The sequence below is a fragment of the Balaenoptera musculus genome, chromosome 3 (genome assembly GCF_009873245.2).
Source record: "Balaenoptera musculus isolate JJ_BM4_2016_0621 chromosome 3, mBalMus1.pri.v3, whole genome shotgun sequence".
NCBI lineage: Eukaryota > Metazoa > Chordata > Mammalia > Artiodactyla > Balaenopteridae > Balaenoptera > Balaenoptera musculus.
Genome location: NC_045787.1, coordinates 113,882,966 through 113,906,871, shown reverse-complemented (window position 1 = coordinate 113,906,871; position 23,906 = coordinate 113,882,966). Strand labels below are relative to the sequence as shown.

General features: G+C 45.9%; 1 protein-coding gene across 1 annotated transcript in view; it reads left to right on the top strand.

Moving 5' to 3' along the window:
- KLHL3 (kelch like family member 3) overlaps positions 1-23,906 on the top strand; it is a 114,419-nt gene that overhangs the window by 86,146 nt on the left and 4,367 nt on the right. The window contains exons 9-14 of the mRNA XM_036849221.1: positions 8,855-8,972; positions 9,397-9,594; positions 11,093-11,194; positions 14,352-14,480; positions 17,841-17,981; positions 20,085-20,228. Of these exons, the coding sequence (XP_036705116.1) occupies positions 8,855-8,972; positions 9,397-9,594; positions 11,093-11,194; positions 14,352-14,480; positions 17,841-17,981; positions 20,085-20,228 (832 nt within the window). The remainder of the gene's footprint in view (positions 1-8,854; positions 8,973-9,396; positions 9,595-11,092; positions 11,195-14,351; positions 14,481-17,840; positions 17,982-20,084; positions 20,229-23,906) is intronic.

Below are 23,906 nucleotides of genomic sequence, written 5' to 3'. Positions count from 1 at the left end.
GGTCCAGTGGTTAAGACTCTACGCTCCCAATGCAGGGGGCCTGGGTTCAATCCCTGGTCAGGGAACTAGATCCCGCATGCCACAACTAAGAGCCTGCATGCTGCAACTAAAGATCTCATGTGCCACAATGCAGATCCTGCATGCAGCAACAAAGATCCCGCGGGCTGCAACCAAGACCCGGCTCAGCCAAATAAATAAGTATTTTTTTAAAAATTGAGGGGAAGGTACAGAGATTCCCCATATACCTTCTGCCCCCGCACATGTGTAGCTTTCCTCATTATCAACATCCCATATTTTTTTAAATTCCTATTTATTGAGGTACAATAATTTATTCACAGTAAAATTTGCTCTTTTTAAAAAGGGATACAGTTTGATGAATTTTGACAAGTGCGCGCAGTCATATATCCACCATCCTCATCAAAATATAGAATATTTTAATCACTCCAAAAAGTTCCCTTGTGCTGCTTTGTAGTCAAGCGCCTTCTCCCACCCCCAGCTCCTGACAGCTACTGATCTGATTTCTGTCCTTACAGTCTTCTCTCTTCTCGAATGTCATAAATGTACTGTAATTATGCCATATGTAGCCTTTTGAGCTTGCCTTATTTCTCTTAGCATCATGTTTTTGAGACTCATCCACGTTGTTGCATGTATTAAGAGTTAATTCCTTTATATTGCTAAGGAATATTCCATTGTGTGGGTGTACTGTAATTTGTTTATCCATTTACTGGTTGATGGACATTTGGGTGTTCAGTTTTTGGCTATTACAAATAAAGCTGCTTTGAACATTCACTTACAGCTTTTTGTGTGGACATGTATTTTAATTTCTCTTGGGTAAATACTTTAAATTCTCTTGGGAGTAGGATTGTTGGGCTGAATGGTAACTATAAGTTTAACTTTTTCAGAAATTGCTGAACTGTTTTTCAAGATGACTGTGCCATTGTGCTTTCCCATCAGCAACGTATGAGAGTTCTTGTTACTCCACTGTCTCACCACTCCTTGTATTATCTATTTAAAAAAAATTTGGCCATTCTAGTAGGTATGTGGTCGTATCTCACTGTAGTTTTAATGTGCATTTCTCTAATGATTAATGATGTTGAACATCTTTTCATGTGCTTATTTGCCATTTGTTCGTCTTCTTTGGTGAAGTCTTTGTTCAAATCTTTCCCCATTTAAAAAATTATTTTCTAATTATTGAGTTGTAAGAGTTCTTTATAGGTCTGGCCAACTCAAAGTCTTTGCTTTTGACCATGACATGGTACTAACCCCACAAAGATGATAGGAGCAGGTCTAATTGCTGAGCACGTGCCAAGCACTGAGCTGAGTGATTTACATTTATTATCTAATAGGATTTTCAAAATTGTCATTATCCCCCTTTTACACATGGGGAAATTGGATCTCGGGTTATGTCACCTGCTCGCTGTGTATTAGTTATCAATTTCTGCATTTCAGATTACCCTAACCTTGGCGGCTTAACACAACAGACATTTGTTATCTTAGTTTCTGTGGGCAGGGATCCTGGAGAGGCTTAGCTGGGTCATCCTGGCCCAGGGCCTCTCGTGAGGTTGTAGTCGAGCTGCTGGTTGGGACTGCAGTCACCCCCAGGCTTGTTTGGGGAGGATCTGATTCTAAGCTTACTCTTGTGGTTGCTTGTAGGTATCAGTTCCCCACCCCACGGGCCTCTCCATAAGCTGCTCGGGTGTCCTCATGACATGGCAGCTGGCTTCCCCAGAGTGAGTGATTCTACAGCAAAAGAATGAGAGAGCACGCCCATGACAGAAGCTGTAGTCTTTAAATAACCTTCTCTCAAAGTGATGTCCCATCACATCTGCTGTATTTTATTTGCTGGGTGCGAGTCAGCAGGTCTACCCCACACTCAAGGGAGGGGGTGGTGATTAAGTTCCATGTCTTGAGTGGAGGATTATCAAAGAGTTTGTGATGTATCTGGAAGCACAGCTAGTAGATAGCTAAGCTGAGATTTAAGTCCAGGGTGACTGACTTCAGACCTTGCCTCCACATTTCACAAAAGCATTTTAGCTGAGTACTGGGTAGAAAGAAACCTGATTCCTACCCTCTGAGGGCTTTTAAGAAGTTCCTCTGAGAAAGTAAGATAGAAATATACAAGTGGCCAAATAAAAGGAGGAAGAAGAGAAGTTGAGAGACAATGGGGCTACTTGGAGGAGTGGCCACAGGAATTCCAAGGGCCAGCTGGCTTGTGCTTTCATGAATTCAGTCCAAGTTGGCTTTCTGACAGAGCTGACTTTGAGAAACAAAGGGGTGGAGAGAGATTTGCACACTGTTCTCAGCAATTCTCAGCAGAGAACCTGTTTGCCAGCCAAACCTCCTCCCTGAAAGAAACAAGACTCTGCCTTGGGATAGCTGCAGAGGCTAATAAGGGTGTTTTTTTCTTGTGCCATATATGCACTGATCATACTGACATATTCAAGCCAGAACAGCTAATGGCATCATCTAGGCTCCCACACGCTCACCACCCAGCACTTTCCCTGAGGCTGGGTTGCCATGGACAACCAGGGGCTGTCTCCCAGCCACTCACGATACTCCTGCGTTACCTTGTGCTGCAGATGGCAGCAGAGAAATGAGGTTCCAGGAAGATGCAAATAAACCCTTTGGAGATGTACTGAATCTGGCACTTTTCACTGTCATTTCAGTGCAGTTGACATCTTTATTCAACCCTTTAAAATGACACCAAAAGCCATTTGGGCTGGAAGTGGGTGGCTTCCTCCTGAGTTGGTCTGTCCTGCTTTCAGAAGACAGTGTTGGAAACAAGGCTGTTGGCAGGGTGGGTAGGATGACTTCTCACCTGGGCCAGGCCCATGGATGGACACTGCTCCTCCGCGTCTCGGTCCTTTAAATGGACCCAGGCAAGACCCTGGGAAACACCCTGGGGTCCTGAAAAACCCCCATGAAAAACCCTGGAATTACTGGCGCTCACTTTCCCATTCACAGATCATAAGCGTCCTTTTCTACCATTTGTTGGGAATCTGTTTTAGCAACTGCTTTAAACGGTAGTAATGATGCTGGTGTTGATCTAATAATAGAAGTTAACATTTAGTGTGTGCTGTTTACCAAACGCTGTGCTAAATGCTTTATATCATTTAAGCCTCCTGACACCCATGGGAGAAACATCCTATTATCCTGATGTTTTAGGTGATGGAAGTGAGCTTGGCAAGGTTAAGTGCCTGCCCAGGTTCACACAACTAGTTAGTGACGGGGCTGGTATTTGAGCGCAGGTGTGTCTGACTCCAAAGTCCGTTTCCCACTCCCGCTCTCCTCCCTGGGTCTTGCTCCCGCGCTGCTGCTTCTTCGCCCCTCGTGGTCCGTGCACCTTGGCTGTCAGTCCTTGCCTGGAGCACCTGTTGCTCAGAACCTGCTGGGACAAGTCTTCTGCCTCGACCTCGACATGCTCCTTCGGATGAATTTTTGGTGTTAGCCCTGCGGCCCCACGCACCAGGGTAAGAGAGACTCTCGCTTCCTGCCCTGGCCCGAGGGACCGACTGGCTGGGCCTGCCTTCTGCCCAGCTCACCGGTCATGGAAGAGAGTTTGGACACACACTCTACTCTTGCCTGATGAACAAGGTGTGCAGAGCCTGGGTTGTTCCACTCCCCTGAGTGCAGAGTCTAATGACTTAGGGTTAGGGTCCTGATGCACAAACGGGCTGGAAACCTCTGCGCTGTTCACTTCCTGCCCTTCCCCTGGCTAGTCTCTGCTACCTGATGGCTCTCAGACACAGAGCAGTTGTCATATTGTGAGGAGGGACCAACATGCCTTCACTGCCACAGTCACACTGGTGGAGTTCAGACTCATCCAAGTGAAAGAAACAGTGTTAAATGTTTTTTTAAAAACCATCTTGTTATGCTGGGAGTGAAATTTCCTTCCCAAGGAATCAGGTAGTCTTTACATGGTCTCACTAATGTCCCTAAAGTAAATGGCCATTTGACTTTCTAAAATGAGAGTGTTTTCCTTGGGAGTGGCCCAGTAGCCATGCCCCTCACAGTCGAGTGTGGCTCACCAGTATTGTGTCACCCAGAGCTCTCCACTCACCAAGAGGTCTGCAGCCTTTAACACAGTGATGACTGAGACGTGGGGTCAGGACCCTGGGTGCCCTGCAGGGCTCCCAAGTACATTGCTGTCCCTGAGTGTGATGAAGTTATGTTTGGTCTAGCGTAATTGTTAGCCTGGAACCAGTTCTTTAGTATTTTATGATTCCCATATGACCACTGGTAGTTCTTACTCAGGGTTACCTTGAGGGATAAATGTTAAACATAGTGATCATTTAATAAGCTGATCTGATTTAGTAATTTCTTTTTTTTAATTTTTATTTTTATTTTTTATTTTTGGCTGTGTTGGGTCTTCATTGCTGCGGGCGGGCTTTCTCTAGTTGCGGTGAGCGGGGGCTACTCTTTGTTGCAGTGCGCAGGCTTCTCATTGCGGTGGCTTCTCTTATTGTGGAGCACGGGCTCTAGGGTGCGCGGGCTTCAGTAGTTGTGGCACGTGGGCTCAGTAGTTGTGGCTCGTGGGCTCTAGAGCGCAGTCTCAGTAGTTGTGGCGCACGGGCTTAGTTGCTCCACAGCATGTGGGATCTTCCTGGACCAGGGCTCGAACCCGTGTCCCCTGCGTTGGCAGGCGGATTCGTAACCACTGTGCCACCAGGGAAGGCCTGATTCAGTAATTTCTATTAAAGACATTACACATCTTTAGTAAAGTGGAACTTAGGGGTGTCAGGGGAAGAAAGAAATATGCCTATTGAAGTCTTTGGGCCTGAGTTTTTCCGGAAATGTCAAATGTGGGCTTGCAAGAAAGAACGGTTCAAGTCTCTTCTTGCCCTGACAAGAAGAGACTTAAGTAGCTGGAGGTTTACAGTTTCAGAGATGTAATACATGTAGACTTTGGGGAATACTCGTTTTTGTCTAGTTGGTTGCTAAAATCAGGTATCTATGGAAACAACCATCCGTTAGTAGTCAAGAAAGGAAACTTATTCTTTTTATGCTGCACAAGTACACAGTGATGAGTGTAGTGCTCCTTGTATGATGGCTTTTTGTAAGACCTGCCATAGAAATTGGACTTCTTATGTCTACGAGAGAAGGAGAAAGTATACCTACTCCTCCCTCTGCCTTGAGCAACCTCCACATTTTCAGAAACCAATGGTCCTACCCCCACGAAACCTCATAATTGCTCTTCCCAGATTGTTGTACAAGTTTGGAATTTTAAAAGTCGTCTCTCACCAGTGGTTTTATAAGCTCAAAGGCAAGTTTATTTTGAAAACCTTGTTCTGTATCTTTTTTGTCTTTCTATGCAGGTTTTACTTTAACATTAAATTTTTTGCATTTCTATAATATCGCTTCTGTGTTATTATGAAAATTCTCAGAGATGAGTGCTGGATTTTCTCCAATATGAATGTACCTCCCTACCCTGGCGGAAGATGGTTTCTGGGACATGGTTAAGTCCCCTGAAGCTTTGCCTTTTTTGTTTATAGAAGAAACCTTGATAGCTTATGAAAAGAATAAACAGCCTTCTGGTGGTTGAGTCAAAAGATGGGAAAAGTTCTCTCTTTCTCTTTTTGTTTGTTTTCCTCAGATTCTGTCCCCAGAATTGTAATCTGGTGTCTAACATGTTTTAACCCAAGAAAGAGACATTCTAGCTCGTGTTTGTTTTTTTTTTTAATTTAACTGTGTGTTTTTTTTTTTTATTAAAAAAATTTATTTATTTAATTTATTTATTTTTGGCTGTATTGGGTCTTTGTTGCTGCGTGCGGGCTTTCTCTAGTTGCGGCGAGTGGGGGCCACTCTTCGTTGAGGTGTGCAGGCTTCTCATTGCGGTGGCTTCTCTTGTTGCGGAGCACGGGCTCTAGGCACGTGGGCTTCAGTAGTTGTGGCACGTGGGTTCAGTAGTTGTGGCTCATGGGCTCTAGAGCGCAGGCTCAGTGGTTGTAGCGCACGGGCTTAGTTGCTTCACGGCATGTGGGATCTTCCTGGACCAGGGCTTGAACCCGTGTCCCCTGCGTTGGCAGGCAGATTTTTAACCACTGTGCCACCAGGGAAGCCCCGTAACTGTGTATTTTTTCATTTAACTCTTTGCATGTGGTCTTTACTATTCATTTATTCTTTATTCCAAATAAATATTTGAGTCATCACTTTTACCTGGTACCCTAGGGCCCTAGGGTTATCTTGGTGATTGAGGCAGGTACATTTTTGTGTGCTGGCAGGGCTCACTGTCTAGAAGGGAGACAAGGTTACTGGACAGTTACAGCACAACATGGGGCACTTTTAGGGGGAGAACCCAGGGCATATGTGATCTCAGAGAAGGACCTGTAACTCAGCTTTGGAGGTCAGAGAGGTCCTCTTGGAGGAAGTGACGTGTAAACTGAGACCTGAAAGATAAGCAGGTGTTGTGGGCGGTGGGGGGGAATCAGATGGGGGAAGAGTGTTTCAAGGAGAGGGTGTTGGGTACTTGATGTCACTGCAGAAAGAAAACTAAAAACTAGTTTTATTCCCAGTTAGCCCCAAAATCAGATTTCAAAGAAAATCCTTGTAATGGTTTGACTTCATTTCAACTTTACCAACTCAAAACCAGAAAGACAGTACAAGTTCTAGGTATGTTTATGAATGCGGGTCATTCAGCCCTGGAGGAATAAGTTGGGCGTTGTCTGAAGTTTGCCAAGAGGCTGTGTTCATTAACATCCCCCTTGAACTTGTCATGGATGCCTAGCTAAGCAAAGAATTACAGATGGGAAGGAATGTAGAATTCTGCGTCTCTCTGAAAAGGACTGCTCTTGACACAGAGCAGTGGACCTTCTGAGCAGAGGAAAGTCAAATGCAGAACATTTATTTCTGGAGGCAACAACAGCTCTAAGTCTGGACTATGTGTCCTGGGTTCCTTTGGCATGTTTCAGAAGTCAGAACGGAATTTCTGAGTTTTTGAACATTGGTCACTTACATTCGGTCACAGAAGCACTGTAGACTAACTCTGATGACCAGTGACCACCCACATGGGCAGTAGGTGAGCCTGAATCTAGAATCTTGGGTCATAAATAATTGATCTTGAGCAATGATTGTCAGCCCTATACCTGTCCCCCTATATGGTGGATAATGTTCAGCTGAGGGGTGTACTCCTATGCACTCACGCAGATTTTGATGATCACTCTTCTCCCCAAAAATGCTTTGCAGGGAAGCAAAGAGCACTATGATAATTATAACGGCAAAAATGGTTGATGGCACATCATCAGGAAATCTCTATGTCTGTGGGTTAAAACAGGGGTTGTCAAAGTATGACTCTTGGAAATGCAGCATCAGCATCAACCGGGAACTTGTCAGAAATGCATATTTTCAGTCCCGCTTCAGACCTACTGAATCAGAAACTCTGTGGGGTAGGGCCCAGCAATTTGTGTCTCAACTAGCCCTCAAGGGGATTCTGATGCACACTGAAGTTTGAGAACCACTGTGGTAAATAAGACGAGCCACAGATAATGAGAAGATCCTGTGACTTATATTGATTGTCTGCCTGTGACTTCATCCCTTTCTCTCCACTTAAGAAGGCAACTTGGAATGAGTGAGTGAGAGTGAAGTCACTGCAGGGACAGCCATGAATTTGTACAGACTTACTGACATATGTAAACTATTGTTAACTTTGGTGCTTTAATTTTTATTTATTTATAACACATGACAAAAGTCACAGCAATGGGGATACCACAGTGAACTGCTGAAGTTCTGTTGCTGCAGCCAGAACAGTGGCTTTCATTGTTTTTTTTAAATACTACATCCTACACTAAGAAATATGTCTAAATTGCTCTCTAGGAGATACATACATGTATGTATAACCAGAACAAGTATTTCATGAAATAACATCCTTACTATATTTTCTGTGCTGTACTATTAAAAAGTATGCTGGTTGAAACCCGTTAAATTGATCTAGTGACCCACCAATGAAATGTGACCTGCAGTTTGAAAAACACGGTGTAGTGAGCTGTCCTGGCATAGACCCTGTCTCTGGAGCAGGAGAGAGGTGGGGCTGCACTCACCCCTGTGTCGGGTGCACTTGGCTCTCAGTCTCTCTTCTGCTGCTCTTAGCTGTGTGACCTTGGGCAGTTTACCTATGTTCTCTGAGCTTTACTTTCCTGACCTGTCAACGTGGACGATAATATCTACCTTGCAGAGTTGTGGTGACAAACAAATGACAACATACTTCACAAGATGACTGGCAGTGGTGGCTACCACCTTACTTGTGGAAATAATACTATAATACTGTTTTTTCACAACATCATCAGTTACATGCATTTTTGTGGTGACCACCACAAAGCGGTGTTTTACAAATATTTTTCCCATACTGCAGTGAATAAGTGCTCCCTATAATCTATGCATTCAGAAATATTTTTGAATTAATTTTATCTTAAAAATGCATCCAAATTCTGTACTCTATTCCAAAATATATTCGTTTTTATATATATATATATATATATATATATATATATATATATATATATATATGGGAATATTTTGTTTTGATTTAAAATTTAGTCCCCTTGCCCCCAATGCTTAAGGACACTCAGATTGCAGAAGATGCCCCAAGTGGCTATACCCCCAACACAGCCCTGAGCAGGGGCACTTGGGAAGCGTAGACTTTATGGTTGTGTTTCTGTGGGAAGATGCTCGTTAGACTTTTCTTGAATGTTCAGACCTGTTGGTGATTAGGGGCAGCACCTTCATGTATATAGCTCTGTAAACTGGCATCTCAGATCATCCACGGACCCTGGGCAGTGAGCATGTGGACGTAACAGGGATTGATGACCCATGAATCTGGATGTTGGGGAGACCCAGCTAATGTCCACTTGTCTTTCTGGAGGTCATGATCGTGGTTGGCGGCCAGGCACCCAAGGCCATCCGCAGTGTGGAGTGCTATGATTTTGAGGAGGACCGGTGGGATCAGATTGCCGAGCTCCCCTCCAGGAGATGCAGAGCAGGTGAGCCGCACTGCCTCCCGGTGTGCAGGCTGCCTTTCCTCTCCGCCCCACCCCTGCCGCCACCGCAGGTCTCTACTGGGTGCCACAGTCCTGCTCCTTGTTTCCAAAAGCATCTGTGCATTCCACACTCCCTTCCTTTCCCTTCCCCACCTGCACAGTTTCTAGCTGCACCTTCTGGGGTCAGTTCTCATGTGCTTAGGGACTTCAGGCTAATCCAAGTACTTGCTTGAATCAAACAAAACTAGAAATGCAAATGTGAGAAGAAATCCAGTGAGTCCCATAGTGACTTCCAAATATCTAAAGTTGGAGATCACCTTCTGTGGTGAATTATTTACATGCCTGCCTCGTTCCCCCATTGTCACTCATTAACGTGAGTCATCAGCCGTCTGAGATGACCTTGATGTCTTGGTTTCCTGTGCCTCAGGTGTGGTGTTCATGGCTGGCCACGTGTATGCCGTGGGCGGGTTCAATGGTTCACTGCGTGTGCGGACAGTGGACGTGTATGACGGGGTGAAGGACCAGTGGACGTCCATCGCCAGCATGCAGGAGCGCCGGAGCACGCTGGGAGCAGCTGTGCTCAACGACCTGCTCTACGCCGTCGGGGGCTTTGATGGCAGTACTGGTAGGTCCTGGACTCAATCCCCATCCAGCCTAGGACACAGCTTCCATGCAACCCTGGTTTGGTCAGCCATTTCTTGGGCCAACCGCTGGTCCCTCTGTAGCTACTGCCCCAAGAGCATACCCATCCTTCCTCCTCCCCCAGCTTGGGCATCAGAGGCACACCTTCCTACACACAGAATAGGTAACTGCCCACGTGCTGTCATTTCTAGGGCTCTAGGAAGGACCCCACCCTCAGAAGAGGCCCTTTTCTCCTTTCCAGTGTCTGTTAAGCCATTTATTCCGGAGATGAGACTTAGAGCAAGCTCAGCTGGAGGGTGTCTCAGAACTGTGGTCTGAACCCTCCTCTGAACAGATGAGGGAGCTAAGGTTCAGCTATGGGAAGAGACCTGGCTCAGGTCACACAGCCTTTGCCCATTGCCCTTTCTACTGCCCCACCAAAGCTGTGCAAGTTTGTGCCACTGCAGAAGTGTCCCCTTGCTCCTGGCTTTCATCTAGCTCCAAAGTGAGAATCAGAAACTACTAGTGGACATGGACTTGGAGAGATTATCTCCAGGTGGATGTCTCTGTTGACAGCAACTCTGTTAAACTAAAGTGATATCTTTTGGCCCCCAGTGACATGAAAAACAATATATTCTACCTCTCTGAAATTTCATTTGTGTCTTCACCAATTGGTAACCTTTTTCAGCCTTCTCTTTGCCTGTTTCATTAATTCCAAGATCTGTAGCCCCTCCAGAGGCTGCTTCTAGTGAGTGGGAGCTGGGAATAAAGAGAACAAAAGATAGTGGGGCATTGTTTCTTTTAGGCATTGCTTTTGGCTGCTAGTAGAAAACCTGACTAAACTGTGGCTTAAACAAATGAGAGCTTTTGTTTTGCTCATGAAACAAGAAATTCAGAGGTTGGCAGTTGCCACCTTCGTCCAGTTGCTCAAGGATACTGGGGCCAAGTTCCTGAAGAGTCTTTTGGACTTATCCTCATGGTCACAAGGTGGCTGTTATATACAGCCAACACATTTGTGTTCCAGGTAGCAAGAAGCAGGAAGGGGGTGGGTGGGGGCTTATCAGAAAAGCAAAGGCTGTTTCAGAAATCCTGCTTAGATTGCATTGACTTGGTCACCCACAGCTCCAAGGGATTCTGGGAAGACAAGTTTTCAGCTTTCCAGCCTCTAAAATAGAGAAAGACAAGGGAAAAGAGGGATAGAATAGGTGTTCAGCGAGGTAACCTCAGGTATTTATTCCATTCTGTCGGTTTTATGATTTACGTTATACCCCTGGGCCTCTCACAGCCCACCCTCTAGGTCAGATCTTAGTGGTCCCCTCAGGCAGACACAGTGCAAATGTGTTTAGGGAGGTGCCACGGGCTGCACAGTGAGGCAGAGGTAGTGCTGAGTCCTACACCCAGGTTTCCAGCCCCCGTGTCTGCACTGTTCCCCCATCCTCACTGTTCGCACAGCAGGATGAGGCCTGGCACCATAGAAACCTCATGAGTCTCTTGTCTCCCAGGCCTGGCGTCGGTGGAAGCCTATAGCTACAAGACCAACGAGTGGTTCTTCGTGGCCCCAATGAACACACGGCGGAGCAGTGTGGGTGTGGGTGTCGTAGAGGGTAAGGAGCGGCAGTGGGTGGTGGCCTGCCCTGGCCCCTGGGCCTTCTCCTGGTGTCCCGACTCTATTCCTCCCGTTACTGCTGAGTCTGGTACTAGTATCTTGATTAGCGGATGAGAAAAACTGAGACTCAGAAAGGTGAAGCTACTGGCCCAAGGCTGGAAAGTGGGTGAGCTGGGTTGGGGGGAGTGGGAGGAGCCTAGAGGGGAAATGCTGGCCTGTTGCTTTGGCCACTTGTCTCTATTACGAGTTGGGGAATCCAGAGTCAAGATATAACCTAGGAGTATAATGTGGAGGGGGTGAGAGTGTTTCTTTAATTTTGTCCTCATGTTCATATGTTGAGCATTATTAACAGAGCCCCGAGTGAGGTGGGCACCTTTCCCCAGTTCTGATTAGTCACTGCAAGGCAGGTTGGTGGGTCCTGCTCTAGTCAGGAAAGGTGTGTGCGGTGAGACAGGAGCGAATGGTGAGGTCTGGGGCCTGTTTAGATAGTGCACTGTAGTTTTTAAACGGTTTTCATCTCCAATTTCTCATTTTGTTCCTAAAACTCTCCTGAAGGAGATGGGCAGGACTTAGATTTTTTCCATTCTCCAGAAGGGGAAACTGGTCCCAGAGGGGTAATCAATGTGCCCCATGCTAGTAAATAGCACAGCCACTCCTTGAACCCAGGTCTTCTAACTTCCAACTCAGACCATTAGCAAATGCTAATAGAGAGACGTTTTAGAAATATGTATGAATTCAACGTATTAAAGCATAGAGTATTATTTGCACTAAAACACTATACTTTGCAGGACCACACTGATTCATTAGCCTGTCCTGAAGTGGGAATTTAGCTGGAAATCTGTGCATTCACACATGTACACAGGCATTTTCTATGTCAGGTGCACACACAACACATACATGTGCTTCGGGGAGAGTGTAACGTGTGGTGAGTTAGACATTAATATAAAGATTCTTTTCTCTCGCTGCATTTCTTGGTCCATACCAGTATTATGTAGTTTAAATTTTAATTTAAAAGTATATTGTTCTAACATACTGAATGAGTCATCTTAGTGAGTGCAAGGATTTTTGTCCTCCTACCGAGATAAAATTGTTTCTTGCAATCTCATCCTCCCGTTGGAACAGAAATTGATTTGTCTGCCAAATGCAAGTGCTTTGTCTAGCCACCTTCCCATTTCCCCCCTTTTTCCTTAGCCAGGAATATCAAACAATAGAGTTGGGGTTAAAAATAGCGTATCCCTGAAAGGAGGAACCTTGAGTGGGTATTTTTTCAGCTGAGGAAGAGTTGGAATGGTTGATGGGGGTTAGAGGAGATACCTTCCTGGTACTCATTTGAAATGCTCCCCTTGACAGAGCCTTCTGCGAGCATGTTCTGTGTGGCAGAAGTGCTGTGTGGTAGCATGCCCTGTTGACCCAGAGGACAGACGGGGGATTTATTTATCTTGTCCAACCTGAATCTGAAGCTCTTTCGGCTGAGAGTCACCCTGGGGCAGCAGAGTCCAGTGGACAGCTTTGGTGAGAATGTCCAGGGATGATCTTAAGTGGACGCTCCTTCCCCGTGGCCCTGAAGATACAGCTCCCCACGCTGTCTGCACAGAACCCCCCTCCCTCTCATCGTCTCCTTACCATGGCTACATAGCCTAAATAACACTGGGGAAAAAAGAAAGAAAATCAGGATCATCTGCTACTGGCTGCCTTGATGAATCTCTACGTAGGAAGAGGGACAGTGAGGCTGGGAGATTAGGCAGAAGCTCCCCGCAGATTGGAGATCGTGTGTTACAGAGACTGGGGTTGCCCTCAGGAGCTTCTCTTCTCCTCCACACCCCAGGCCTGTCTCCTCCCTAGTGATGGACAGCTGGCTGGGCAGGTGGTTACCTCTGAGCCAGCACACACCACGAGAGTAGCCTGGGTCCTGGAGGAGCTCTGAGTCAGGATTTTGCCCTCCGGCTTAGGCGAGGGCAGAGTCAGGAGGAGGTGTCCCTTTCTTCTAGAAGGACTGGTTGAGAGGGCTGTGGGGGCAGAACCCAAAACCAGGCTCAGTGATAGAAGAAGAAATAGTTTTACATCTGATGCAGCAAACGTCCTGATGGTACAACATAGTTCTGAGCCTGAGAATCTCTTTCTAACTTAAAATAATTGCAGATTTTTCACATACTGGTTGTACTCTTGGTACCTCTCCATTAAGAAAGCACATAGTGACCAAAAAAATCTTTTGACTGAGTAACCCTGTTAAGTAGATTTGCATCTGGTGGGGTTTATTTAGTCTGTAGCTAGTGTTTAAGATCCTTATTATAATTCCAGGGTCCCCCATAGGACTGAGACCCCAGGTGAGGTAGGACACCCACACCCAACACACACACACACACCACACACAGAGACCTTCCCACTGTATTCTAAGACTACATGTTAAACCCAAATGTTTGAATCTCTCTCTGAGATCATTCAAATACCAATTTCCTGCCCCCTTGCCCAACCTCACCGCCATCCTCAGAACAAACTGATGCTCTTTGATAGCCGTTTACGGTATTTTATTTTAAAAATAGGTGATGGTGCTTCAGGGGTCTTGTGCATGGCTCAGAGATTGCAAGGGGGTCTGCAGATAAATTCCAGCCAACCCAGCCCACAGTGCACACAGAGCACTCCATTCACACGTTCTGCCTGCCTGGGTTGTGGACAGAGTACAAAACATGGAGGAGACAATGTTTGGGTTCTTGTTGGAGAATATTTTTCCTTATTTGTTCTGTCTGCTGTTGTGAGCCTTTACCCAGAAAGTCTGCCTGCCTGGCTGCACCTGGGGCCCTCAAGCTTTCCATCTCTCCGGTGCCTTGTTCTGGAGAAGATCTAATGAGTTCACTAGCAAGAATATGTTGAGCCCCAGTGACAGCAGGCCATCGCTTTGCACTGGGTGTTTGGGTGCTTTTTGAGAAAGAGGCTCAGTACTGCTTTGAGGAGGAACTCAGAGCTTAAGAGGAAGTAGGAGACAGAGTTGTGAAGCATGCTTACCCTGGTTGGGGAGGGAGTTGTGGTCTTCCTGGGGGAGGGTGTCCTGAACCCTGATGGAGGTGAGGGTGCCCCAGTGAGTTACAAGTGGAGTTTCAGCCACGCTCGAGTTCCATGCGAGTCTGAAGCACCACCCTCAGCCACTTTGTCTGTTCCAGGGAAGCTGTATGCCGTTGGGGGTTATGATGGGGCTTCCCGCCAGTGCCTGAGCACCGTGGAGCAGTACAACCCAGCGACCAATGAGTGGACATACGTGGCAGACATGAGCACTCGCCGCAGCGGCGCAGGTACGGGGCGGGGGGGAAGGTCAAGGGGCAAGCTGTGTCTGATCTCACAGGTGGGTCTGGAGGCCAAGAGCTTAACATTCTACCTTATTTTCCCTCCCTCTTCTCTCCTTTCAGTGTATATAATCCCACTTGCATCTTTGCAGCTGACACAAGCACTTAGGAGTTAACCCTTCTCGGGGGGATCCCTTTGGTAGGGAACAGATGAGATCATATTCCCTTCATCGTCATCTCTTCCATTTCTTTGGAGGTGTCTGCGTCTCTTGAAAAGTGAAGCTTGCTATGTGCCAGGTGCTGTCCTAATAAGCACTTTCTGTGCCTCATTTTATTTAATCCTCTTCACAGCCCTGCAAGGTAGACACGACATAACTCCACTTAACAGATTTAGAAAGTAAGTCAACCAGGGGTTGAGTAATTAGCCCAAGGTCGTATCATTAGTCACTGGCAGAGTTGGGATTCCTACTCAGGTTTGTTTCATTTTGACGTTAGATTTTTTTGACCCCAGATTATCAGAGTCTCATTCTCATGAAGTAGTGTGACAAGCATGGCTGTCCCAGTCTTCCTTGGAAGAGCTAAACTTGCCTGTCTTTGTCTTGGGGGCTGAAAGCCAAGCTATTAGTGTTAGTATTTGGAGATAAACTTATGTCTCCCCCCAACTTTTCTTCACTTCAGCCCCCTCCCCCGCATGGGAGGAGAATAAATCCCCACATGGGGCCCACTTCCGCCTCCTGTGGGAAGACCAGGAGCTGTGTGGTCCTTTGGGATTTTCCAGGAAGTGGAGCAACAGCCCCTTCTTCCCTGCTTTGTCTGCCCCATCACCTAGGGGCCCAGAGGAAAGGGTCTGGGAGGGCAGGTGGAGGCGCTGGAGGCTGGGCACTGGCTCTCTGCTCCCGGTTCCTGTGGGAGTGGTGGCTGATGACCAACCCGGCTGGCAGGAAGGCCACGTGACTTCTGGGAAGGGAAACCACAACTGGGAGCTTTTCCCCACCATGTTATTACTTTATCTTTTTTTTTTGTATTTTTGAAGATTGAGTTGTGATCTCATTTTATACAACCAAACACATGACCACTTCCTTAGTATTCCTTAAAACTTGTGCTATTTTAATATTTTGCAAGAACCATTGTATGCTCACTGGTTAGAAAAGAAAATGCTGTATGATTCCATTTAAGAAACATTTGTGTTTGGAAGGCTATTTTTAGGGAGCTCGTCTCTGCTGATCCCAACAGGTTGGCCCTTCCTGAAGGTGCAGCAAATGCATGGAAGTCAGGAGGGCTGGATCCTGGTTCTGGGTCTGCTCGAATGTCCCTGTGGTCTTGGCCTCTGATTCCTCAGATGTGAAATGAGTGGGTTGCAATAGGTGTTCCCAAGGGCCCAGTTCAGTTCACAGATCCTCCGGTTCTCCTGCCATCATAGGGCTCTTTTAGTAGTTTTGGTGTATGGTACTGGTAGAGTCTTCTTTGTATTTCCTGGAAATCCTGTGTGTGACTTGAGGTGTGCAAGAAAGTGTTCAAAGCCCAAGGAGGCAGGGGCAGCTCAGCAGGAGTGGAGCAGCACACTGAGGTCTGTGGCTGTTTCTAGGAGCGCCTCAAGCAGGAAGCGTGGAGGGCCAGCTCCGGACAGAGCCACGCGCACAGACCCACCTTACAAAGTTCAGGCTCATCTTGTGGACGGAGCTGCCTTTGGAGGCCTTGCTGCTCTGTCTCTGTCAGGCTGCCCAGGGGTTATTGCTGAGTGGAGATCACTGGGTCTGCTCCTGCCTCTCACGAGGCACAGTGACCTCGATTTAGGGGGTGGTATCTCTCCCGGAGGTGGGTTCTTTCCTCAGGTCACTGTCAGTGCTCTGGCCTCAGGCTCCCAGGGCAACCTTTCTTTAGTGCTTCACATCCCTAAGATTTGGAGAAACCTCACATCTGGAATTGGGAACCCACATACTCGTCCTCGTAGGTGTTCTTTGGTGGCTAAAGACCCAGAGACCCTGGCAGCAGGGGCCCCTGTGGCTCTAGGTCCAGGAAGGCTCTGTGTGAGCATTGGCAGAGGAGGCTGCAGAAGGGCACTGGTGCCCCTGGATGCCTGGAAGGCTGCTTGCTTCCTCAGCAGGGTGTGGGCAGTGCTAGCAGATGGCTGTGAGGAAAAGAGGCCATTTCTGGGTCCCAGCATGTGCTAGTTCCTCCTGCACATGGAGGTGAGGAAGATGAGGCAGCTTGGGAACACACTGAATTTTATTTAACTCAAGACCGTAAGGTAGCCACTGTCGATACACCACCACCATCTGCTGTTAGTTTAGGGCAACTGCGAGGAGCCATTTGCACACCTGCATAATTGCTGGCGGGATTTTACACATCTTGTCATTCAAACAGTATTTGTTGAGAGCCTACTACGTACCATCACGCACAGGGAAACAGTCATGATAAGACAAACATGGTTCTTGTCCATATGAAGTTTATATTCTGGAAATCTAGTCCTTGGGTCTGAAACCTGGCTGCACGTTTCAATCACCTGAGATAATTTTTCTGATTCCTGACCAATGTCTCTGGGAGTGAGGTTGTGGAATCTGTGTTTTCAAAAACTCCCCAGCTAATTGAGCTGTCCACACAGTGGAGTAGTCTGTGGTCCACTGGAACTACCGATCTAGTCCAGCTCCCTCACTATACAGTTGGAATGCTGAGGCCCCGAAAGGGAAGCACCACCTGGCGGGCAGGTTAGAGACACAGGTCCAGAACCCAGGTGTCCCGGCCACCACGTCAGCTGCTCTTTTTAGGCACTCCTGCTTTCTGGATTTTATTTCCTTGACTTGTATTAGAGGATGTTAAAAGGTTATGCTAAAACCTGTAAATGATGCAGTCCTGGCCCTCAGCTCAGGCTTAGCACCATCGTGAGTGATTCAGTGACCCTCTGCCATCTAGGGAGGAGAGCACGGGGGCAGAAAGAACAGCTTCTGCTTCAAGACAAGCAGGGAGGCCTCAGCAATAATGATCTCCGTACGCCTGCTGTGTAGTTTCCATTTCAACTCTTTTTACTACACGCACACACAAACACACACCTATATATATTATATATATAATACTACACGTACACACAAACACACACCTATATATATTATATATATAATATTTATTTTTATGTGTCTGAATAGAAATGAGGTTATATTTGCTTTATATTTGGCGGTTTTCAAGTTGATTTTATGAGGCAGGTAGGTGTCATTATATTTCTTTTATAGACGAGGATCCTGAGTTCCAGGGTGACAAAACAGCACTCCCCCTGTCACCCTGCCGGTGACGGCTGTCCAGGACTGGACGCCAGGCCTCCTGGTTTCTGGTCGCTGCAGCCAGCCTGAGGCTGGGACTCTGTGCTCTGCCTTTCAGGGGTTGGGGTCCTCAGCGGGCAGCTGTACGCCACAGGCGGACACGATGGGCCCTTGGTGAGGAAGAGTGTCGAGGTTTACGATCCTGGAACAAACACCTGGAAGCAGGTGGCAGACATGAACATGTGCCGGCGCAATGCAGGTAATATGACTGCTCCCTCCTTCTCTCCTTCCGGGGGAGGTTGTGGGTGTTTTCTCCCTGCAAACACTAGCTCTAGAAGAGAGGCAGAGAGGAGAGGCTCCCAGGGCCTGGGGCTGAGCTTGTACCCTGAGTAGGGAGTGTCCATTTGCTGGGCAGGGGAGAGCTTGGAACCCACAAAGCTAGCCACGGGGCGCCTCACAGGGCCCCCTCTTAGATGCAGAGGGTTCCTTCCCTCCCAGTGAAGGACGATGACTTTCACTGCACATAGATGGACACAGACCCAGAAGAGCCTCTGGTTGCCATCTGTGCCCCCGGCCCAGTGGCTTTGTTGGGTAGCTAAGCATAGGGCTGTGTGGACAGTGTCAGACAATCACACTGGTTCTATCTTTTCTTTGCCAGTGTCTGGCTATGAGAACCTCTCACCTCCCACCAGAAAGCAATTTCCCTCCTTTCAGGGGTATCCATGAAAGGATTCGTGATCCATTCTCCAATAGGACCATTTTCCTTATTCCCTTCTTTGTATTTTCTGTCTCTCCTTCCCTTCCCTTCCCCTTTTCCTTCTTGTAGGAATGATTTTCCTTAGAGTGTTTAGGTTTTTTATGCCTGGAGCCTGACACCCCTATTAAACCATTTCCTTTTAGAACTTGGCCCTATGGGTTGTGTCCTATGTTGGTATATCTTGCTTTATGCCTTCTTACTCTATCATAGTGTTGGGTTAGCCCAATTTCCCAGGCTGGAAATACAAGCAGGTGACTTTCAGGCAGACTTATTTCCTTTTTACTCAAATTACCTGCTTGCTAAACCCATTTGCAGCTGACTTTTTGAAAGCGTAAACAAGAAAAAGAGGGGAGTTTATTAATTTGCTCATTGTCTAAGCCTGCTGTGATATAACCTGGCATTTGGCCTTGAGCCACACAAGTGAGCAATTATAGAACCTTCAAGCAGCTAATTCAAGAATTAGGTTTAGATGTAAATGCATGTGTATACACACATTCACATATAGATATTTCTATTTTTTATAACAAAAATGGAATCATACTGTAATACTGGTTTATAACCTGCCTTTTTAATCCACTTTACAATCTTCTATGAATATCTTATTATAACACTAAACATATTTACATAATATTATTCTAAATGGCTATAACATAATTTAAATAACCAAGCTACTATTGGACTTTTAGGTCATTTCCATCTTTTCTCTAAGTAATGCTTTGGTTATTATAAATAGTCTTTATAGCTGATTAATGCACACATTTAAAATTATTTCTTTAGAATAAAAGGCCAGAAGTGAAACTTTTGAATCAGAGGGAGTATATGTACTTTTGACACCACCCAGGAAGGTGATGCATTTTATACTCACCAGTATTTCAGAGTATGTTCACCAACACTGATAATTACTACTTTTTGAACATCGTTAATCCCTGAGTCTAATTTTGAAAAAATACACAGTATATTGGACTACAGCCTTTTAAATCTTGATGAGCAGTACTTACATTTTCCTACTCTTGAGTCCCTGCTACATGAGACCTTGCCGCCAAACCAGCTCACTCTGAGATAAGGGTGGGTAGGAAGCCTTTTCCCTGGGAACTGTATGTGGATTCAGACCCCAATTGTGTAAAGGGATCACAGACACAACCATTAGTGCCCCACAGTGTGGATAAAATGGTTTATCAGGGAACAGCTAACAAGCAGAGTAGAAGTAGTGTACGTGAAATCCCCTGAGTTGTCTCCTTCCGCATGTAGCTCAGACTGGGCGTGGGAGGCCTGCATGCACCAGTGGGCAATGCTGCAGTAGAAGGGGGTCTGTACCTACAGTGCTCTGCCTATTTATAGGGTCAAGGGCAGGGAACATCTGTGGGGCTGTGTCGTCGTGAAAGCTCCCTCGTCAGAGACATGACCTTGTTAGGAAGGGGGATCCTCAGATCCCAGTGGCTGTTGTGTGTTCCTCTGTTGAGCAAACTTAAACCCGAGGAGCCAATTGTCTGTTATTCTAGCAGGGAGGGGAGGAAGAGCGCCTCCAGGGCAATCCAGACTTGTCTCTGGTCCATCCCCTTGGTGCTCCTGCTGTCATGCCTTCTCTGGCCTCTGTTTGATTCCCAGGTGTCTGTGCAGTGAATGGGCTCCTGTATGTGGTTGGAGGGGATGATGGATCCTGTAACCTGGCTTCGGTGGAATACTACAATCCTGTCACTGACAAGTGGACACTGCTGCCAAGCAACATGAGCACAGGGCGGAGCTACGCAGGTCAGTGTGCTCCACCCCCATCCTGGGGCGCAGGTGGGGTGGGGCAGGTGGGCGCTAGGTTAGCTTGCTTAACTTGGGGCTGAGTGCCTCCTTCAGGCATGGCAGATGATTGTCACATGTCACCACTCCTTCATTCTGCGCCCACGACAGATACCCATAATTAGCACTCGTTTCCCCAGCAAAGCTGAATGTAGCCATAGAATTCTTCTTGACACAGTGTTCCAGGGAGCCACTTCCGACTGATCTGAGTTGTCATAAGAGGTTTTAGAATTTCATTGCCCTTCCTGATTTGTTTTGTGCTGGGCCCCTAGGTGGAATAAGATACAGTTCTTGCTTTCCAGAAATTAAATTGGAAAGATAAGACCTGCCTACAAAAATAGGAAATACAAGATGATGTACATGTAAGATCTAAATGAAATGTACTGCACAGGCTTTAGGACATGACATGCGAGAACTGGCAGAGTCAGGGAACACTTCCTGGAAGAGGTGGAGCCTGATTAAACTTTGAGGGTGGGTCACAGTCATAGAGGTAGCTGCCCTTTGCCAGGTGCCCACTCCCTGGGCCACAAAGCAGTCTGTTAGGTACAGTGTATACATACACTCTTATCTTTTCAACAACCCTCTGGTTGAATGAGACTCCATTCCATTTTATAGATGATGAAACGGAGGTTTGGAATGTTTAAGTAATCTGCCCAAGACCATGTGGCTAAAAAAATGTCAAAGTCAGAATTCAAACCCAGGTCTGAGTCCTAAGCCCATGCCTTTTGTGCTACTCTAGCTCAGGGTTGGGGGGAAAAAGCATTCTGAGCAAGAGGCTGGAGGGAAGAGGGAGGAATGAGGCGGCTGTAGAGGCTTATTCCTGGTGGGGTGTGTGATGGTTTTGATGAGGTGTGGGGGACAGGATCAGAGTCAGTGGGGCTGAGGTTGAGGGTCTATAGGGAGACAAGCAAACATAGATATCTATGAAGTATTGGTTTGGCCAAAAAGTTTGTTCATTTTTTTCCATAAGATGGCTCTAGTAGCGCTTAGTTGTCTTCAATATCATTTGAAACAATTTTGTTAGATTGTATTGTGACAGCTGTCATATCAGCGTGTATTTTTAAAAAACCTTATCAAAATTGGTGAATTTTTGTGTAGCCATTTTATAATATTGATGGAAGAAAAAAAGCAACATTTTCGGCATGGTATGCTTTATTATTTCAAGAAAGGTAAAAACACAACTGAAACCCAAAAAAAGATTGTGCAGTGTATGGAGAAGGTTCTGTGACTCATCGAATGTGTCAAAAGTGGTTTGCGAAGTTTCGTGCTGGAGATTTCTCGCTGGACAATGGTCCATGGCCGGGTAGACCAGTTGAAGTTGATAGCAATCAAATCGAGACATTAATTGAGAACAAGCAAAGTTATACCATGTGGGAGATAGCTGACATACTCAAAATACCCAAATCAAGCGCTGAAAATCATTTGCACCAGCTTGGTTATGTAAATCGCTTTGATGTTTGGGTTCCACATAAATCAAGCGGAAAAAAAACCCTTCTCGACCGTATTTCCGCATGCGATTCTCTGCTTAAACATAACGAAAACATTCCATTTTTAAAACAAATAGTGATGGGCGATGAAAAGCGGATCCTGTACAATAATGTCGAACGGAAGAGATCGTGGGGCAAGCGAAATGAACACCACCAACCACACCAAAGGCCGGTCTTCATCCGAAGAAGGTGATGTTGTGTATATGGTGGGATTGGAAGGGAGTCCTCTATTATGAGCTCCTTCTGGAAAACCAAACAATTAATTCTAACAAGTACTGCTCCCATTTAGACCAACTGAAAGCAGCACTCGATGAAAAGCGTCCAGAATTAGTCAACACAAAATGCATAATCTTCCATCAGGATAACGCAAGACCGCATGTTTCTTTGGTGACCAGGCAAAAACTGTTACAGCTTGGCTGGGAAATTCCGATTCATCCGCTATATTCACCAGACATTGCACCTTCGGATTTCCATTTATTTAGGTCTTAACAAAATTCTCTTAATGGAAAAAAATTCAATTTCCTGGAAGACTGTAAAAGGCACCTGGAACAGTTCTTTGCTCAATAGATACAAGGTTTTGGGAAGGTGGAATTATGAAGTTGCCTGAAAAATGTCATAAGGTAGTGGAACAAAACGGTGAATACGTTGTTCAATAAAGTTCTTGGTAAAAATGAAAAATGTGTCTTTTATTTATACTTAGAAACTGAAGGAACTCTTTGGCCAACCCAAGAACTCAGCTCCTTGTATTTGGTTCTCCAGAAACTGGAAGAATTAGAGCTAATGTTTATTTATTGAGCATGTACAATGTGCCAGCCATCATCCTAAGTATTTTATGACCATTATCATGTATAATCTCCATCATGACTCCAATGGTATTCTTATTCCGTTTTCCATCTTGTTTGGATTTCAGTGCAAAGGAAGATTATGCCATGCAGGCTCAAAGGGGTTTGTATCGCATTCTGTCTGCCCAAGCCTTCAATTTATGAACTTATTAAAAATTTTTTTTCTCATTTAGGATTTTTCTCAACTAAATAGAAAAGATTTTAGAGGCATTTTGGTCCTAGAGTGATTCTGTTCTCATGGTTAATTATTAAAAACCAGCACTGTCATTTTCTCACCAAGGCTGAAGTGGGAAGTACAGGGCATTTTCCTGTATGAGGCAGTGAGGCCAGTGAGCGAGCCGACCTTGGCTCCACGTGAGGCTTAATGAGAGGGGAAGGTGCAGGTGGGAGCAGTTAGAATTTTGTGTAAGTGCTGAATATTTCATGTCCATTTCTTTACTGTTTGCCCACCCCGTAAGTAGGTGGGAAGGAGATGAGCAGAGGTGCGATTTGTGTTCAAACCCATTGACTGAGTGAATCTCTTATCTTAGAATCTATGGATATGGCCTAAAATGCAAAGATTTATGGACAAAGTTATTTATTGGAGCAAAAAACTGAGAATTACTTAATGTCTGGCATGAGGGAAATAGCTAAATAAGTTGTGGAATATTTATACAGTGGACGTGTTTTTAATATGAGAAGATGTTTGTGACAGACTGGTTGAGAAAAGGATGATGCAAAATGTACGTACCGCGTGAGCTCAGTCGAGCAGTCCTGGGTCACGGGGGTTAGAGTAGCCCCTGCTTACAGAAATGGATACTGGAGTCACATCTGAATTTGAGTCCCAGCTCTGCCACTAGCCCTGGAACTCTGGGCAAGGTAGTCAGTCTGACTGAACCTCTGTTTTCTCATTTGTAAAATGAGAATAAAATCGTATCAAGCCTCTTAGGGCTGTTGTGAGAATGAAACGTGATAATACGTGGAAAGCACTTAGCACGGTGCCTGCCTGGCAGGTAGAAACCACTCAGTCAGTGATTGTGGTTATTATTAGAAGCCAGGAAATATTCCAAAAAAGATAACGGTGATTCTCTTTGTATGTAGGGATTAAAGTTCTTTTTCTTGGTGTTCTTCTGGGTTTTCCGAAATTTCCATAATGAGAATATTTTATTTTTAGAATCAGAAGAGAAAGTTTATATAAAAAAGCAATACAGGAGCCTGCTTTTTAAAGACATGCTCCCTTGAGAAAGAGGAGCCTCAGGTGCAGGCAAGATGTTCTCAAGGTCAGGCAGCACATCTGGGTCTGAGGACTTGGGTTCTCCCCACTTCTCATC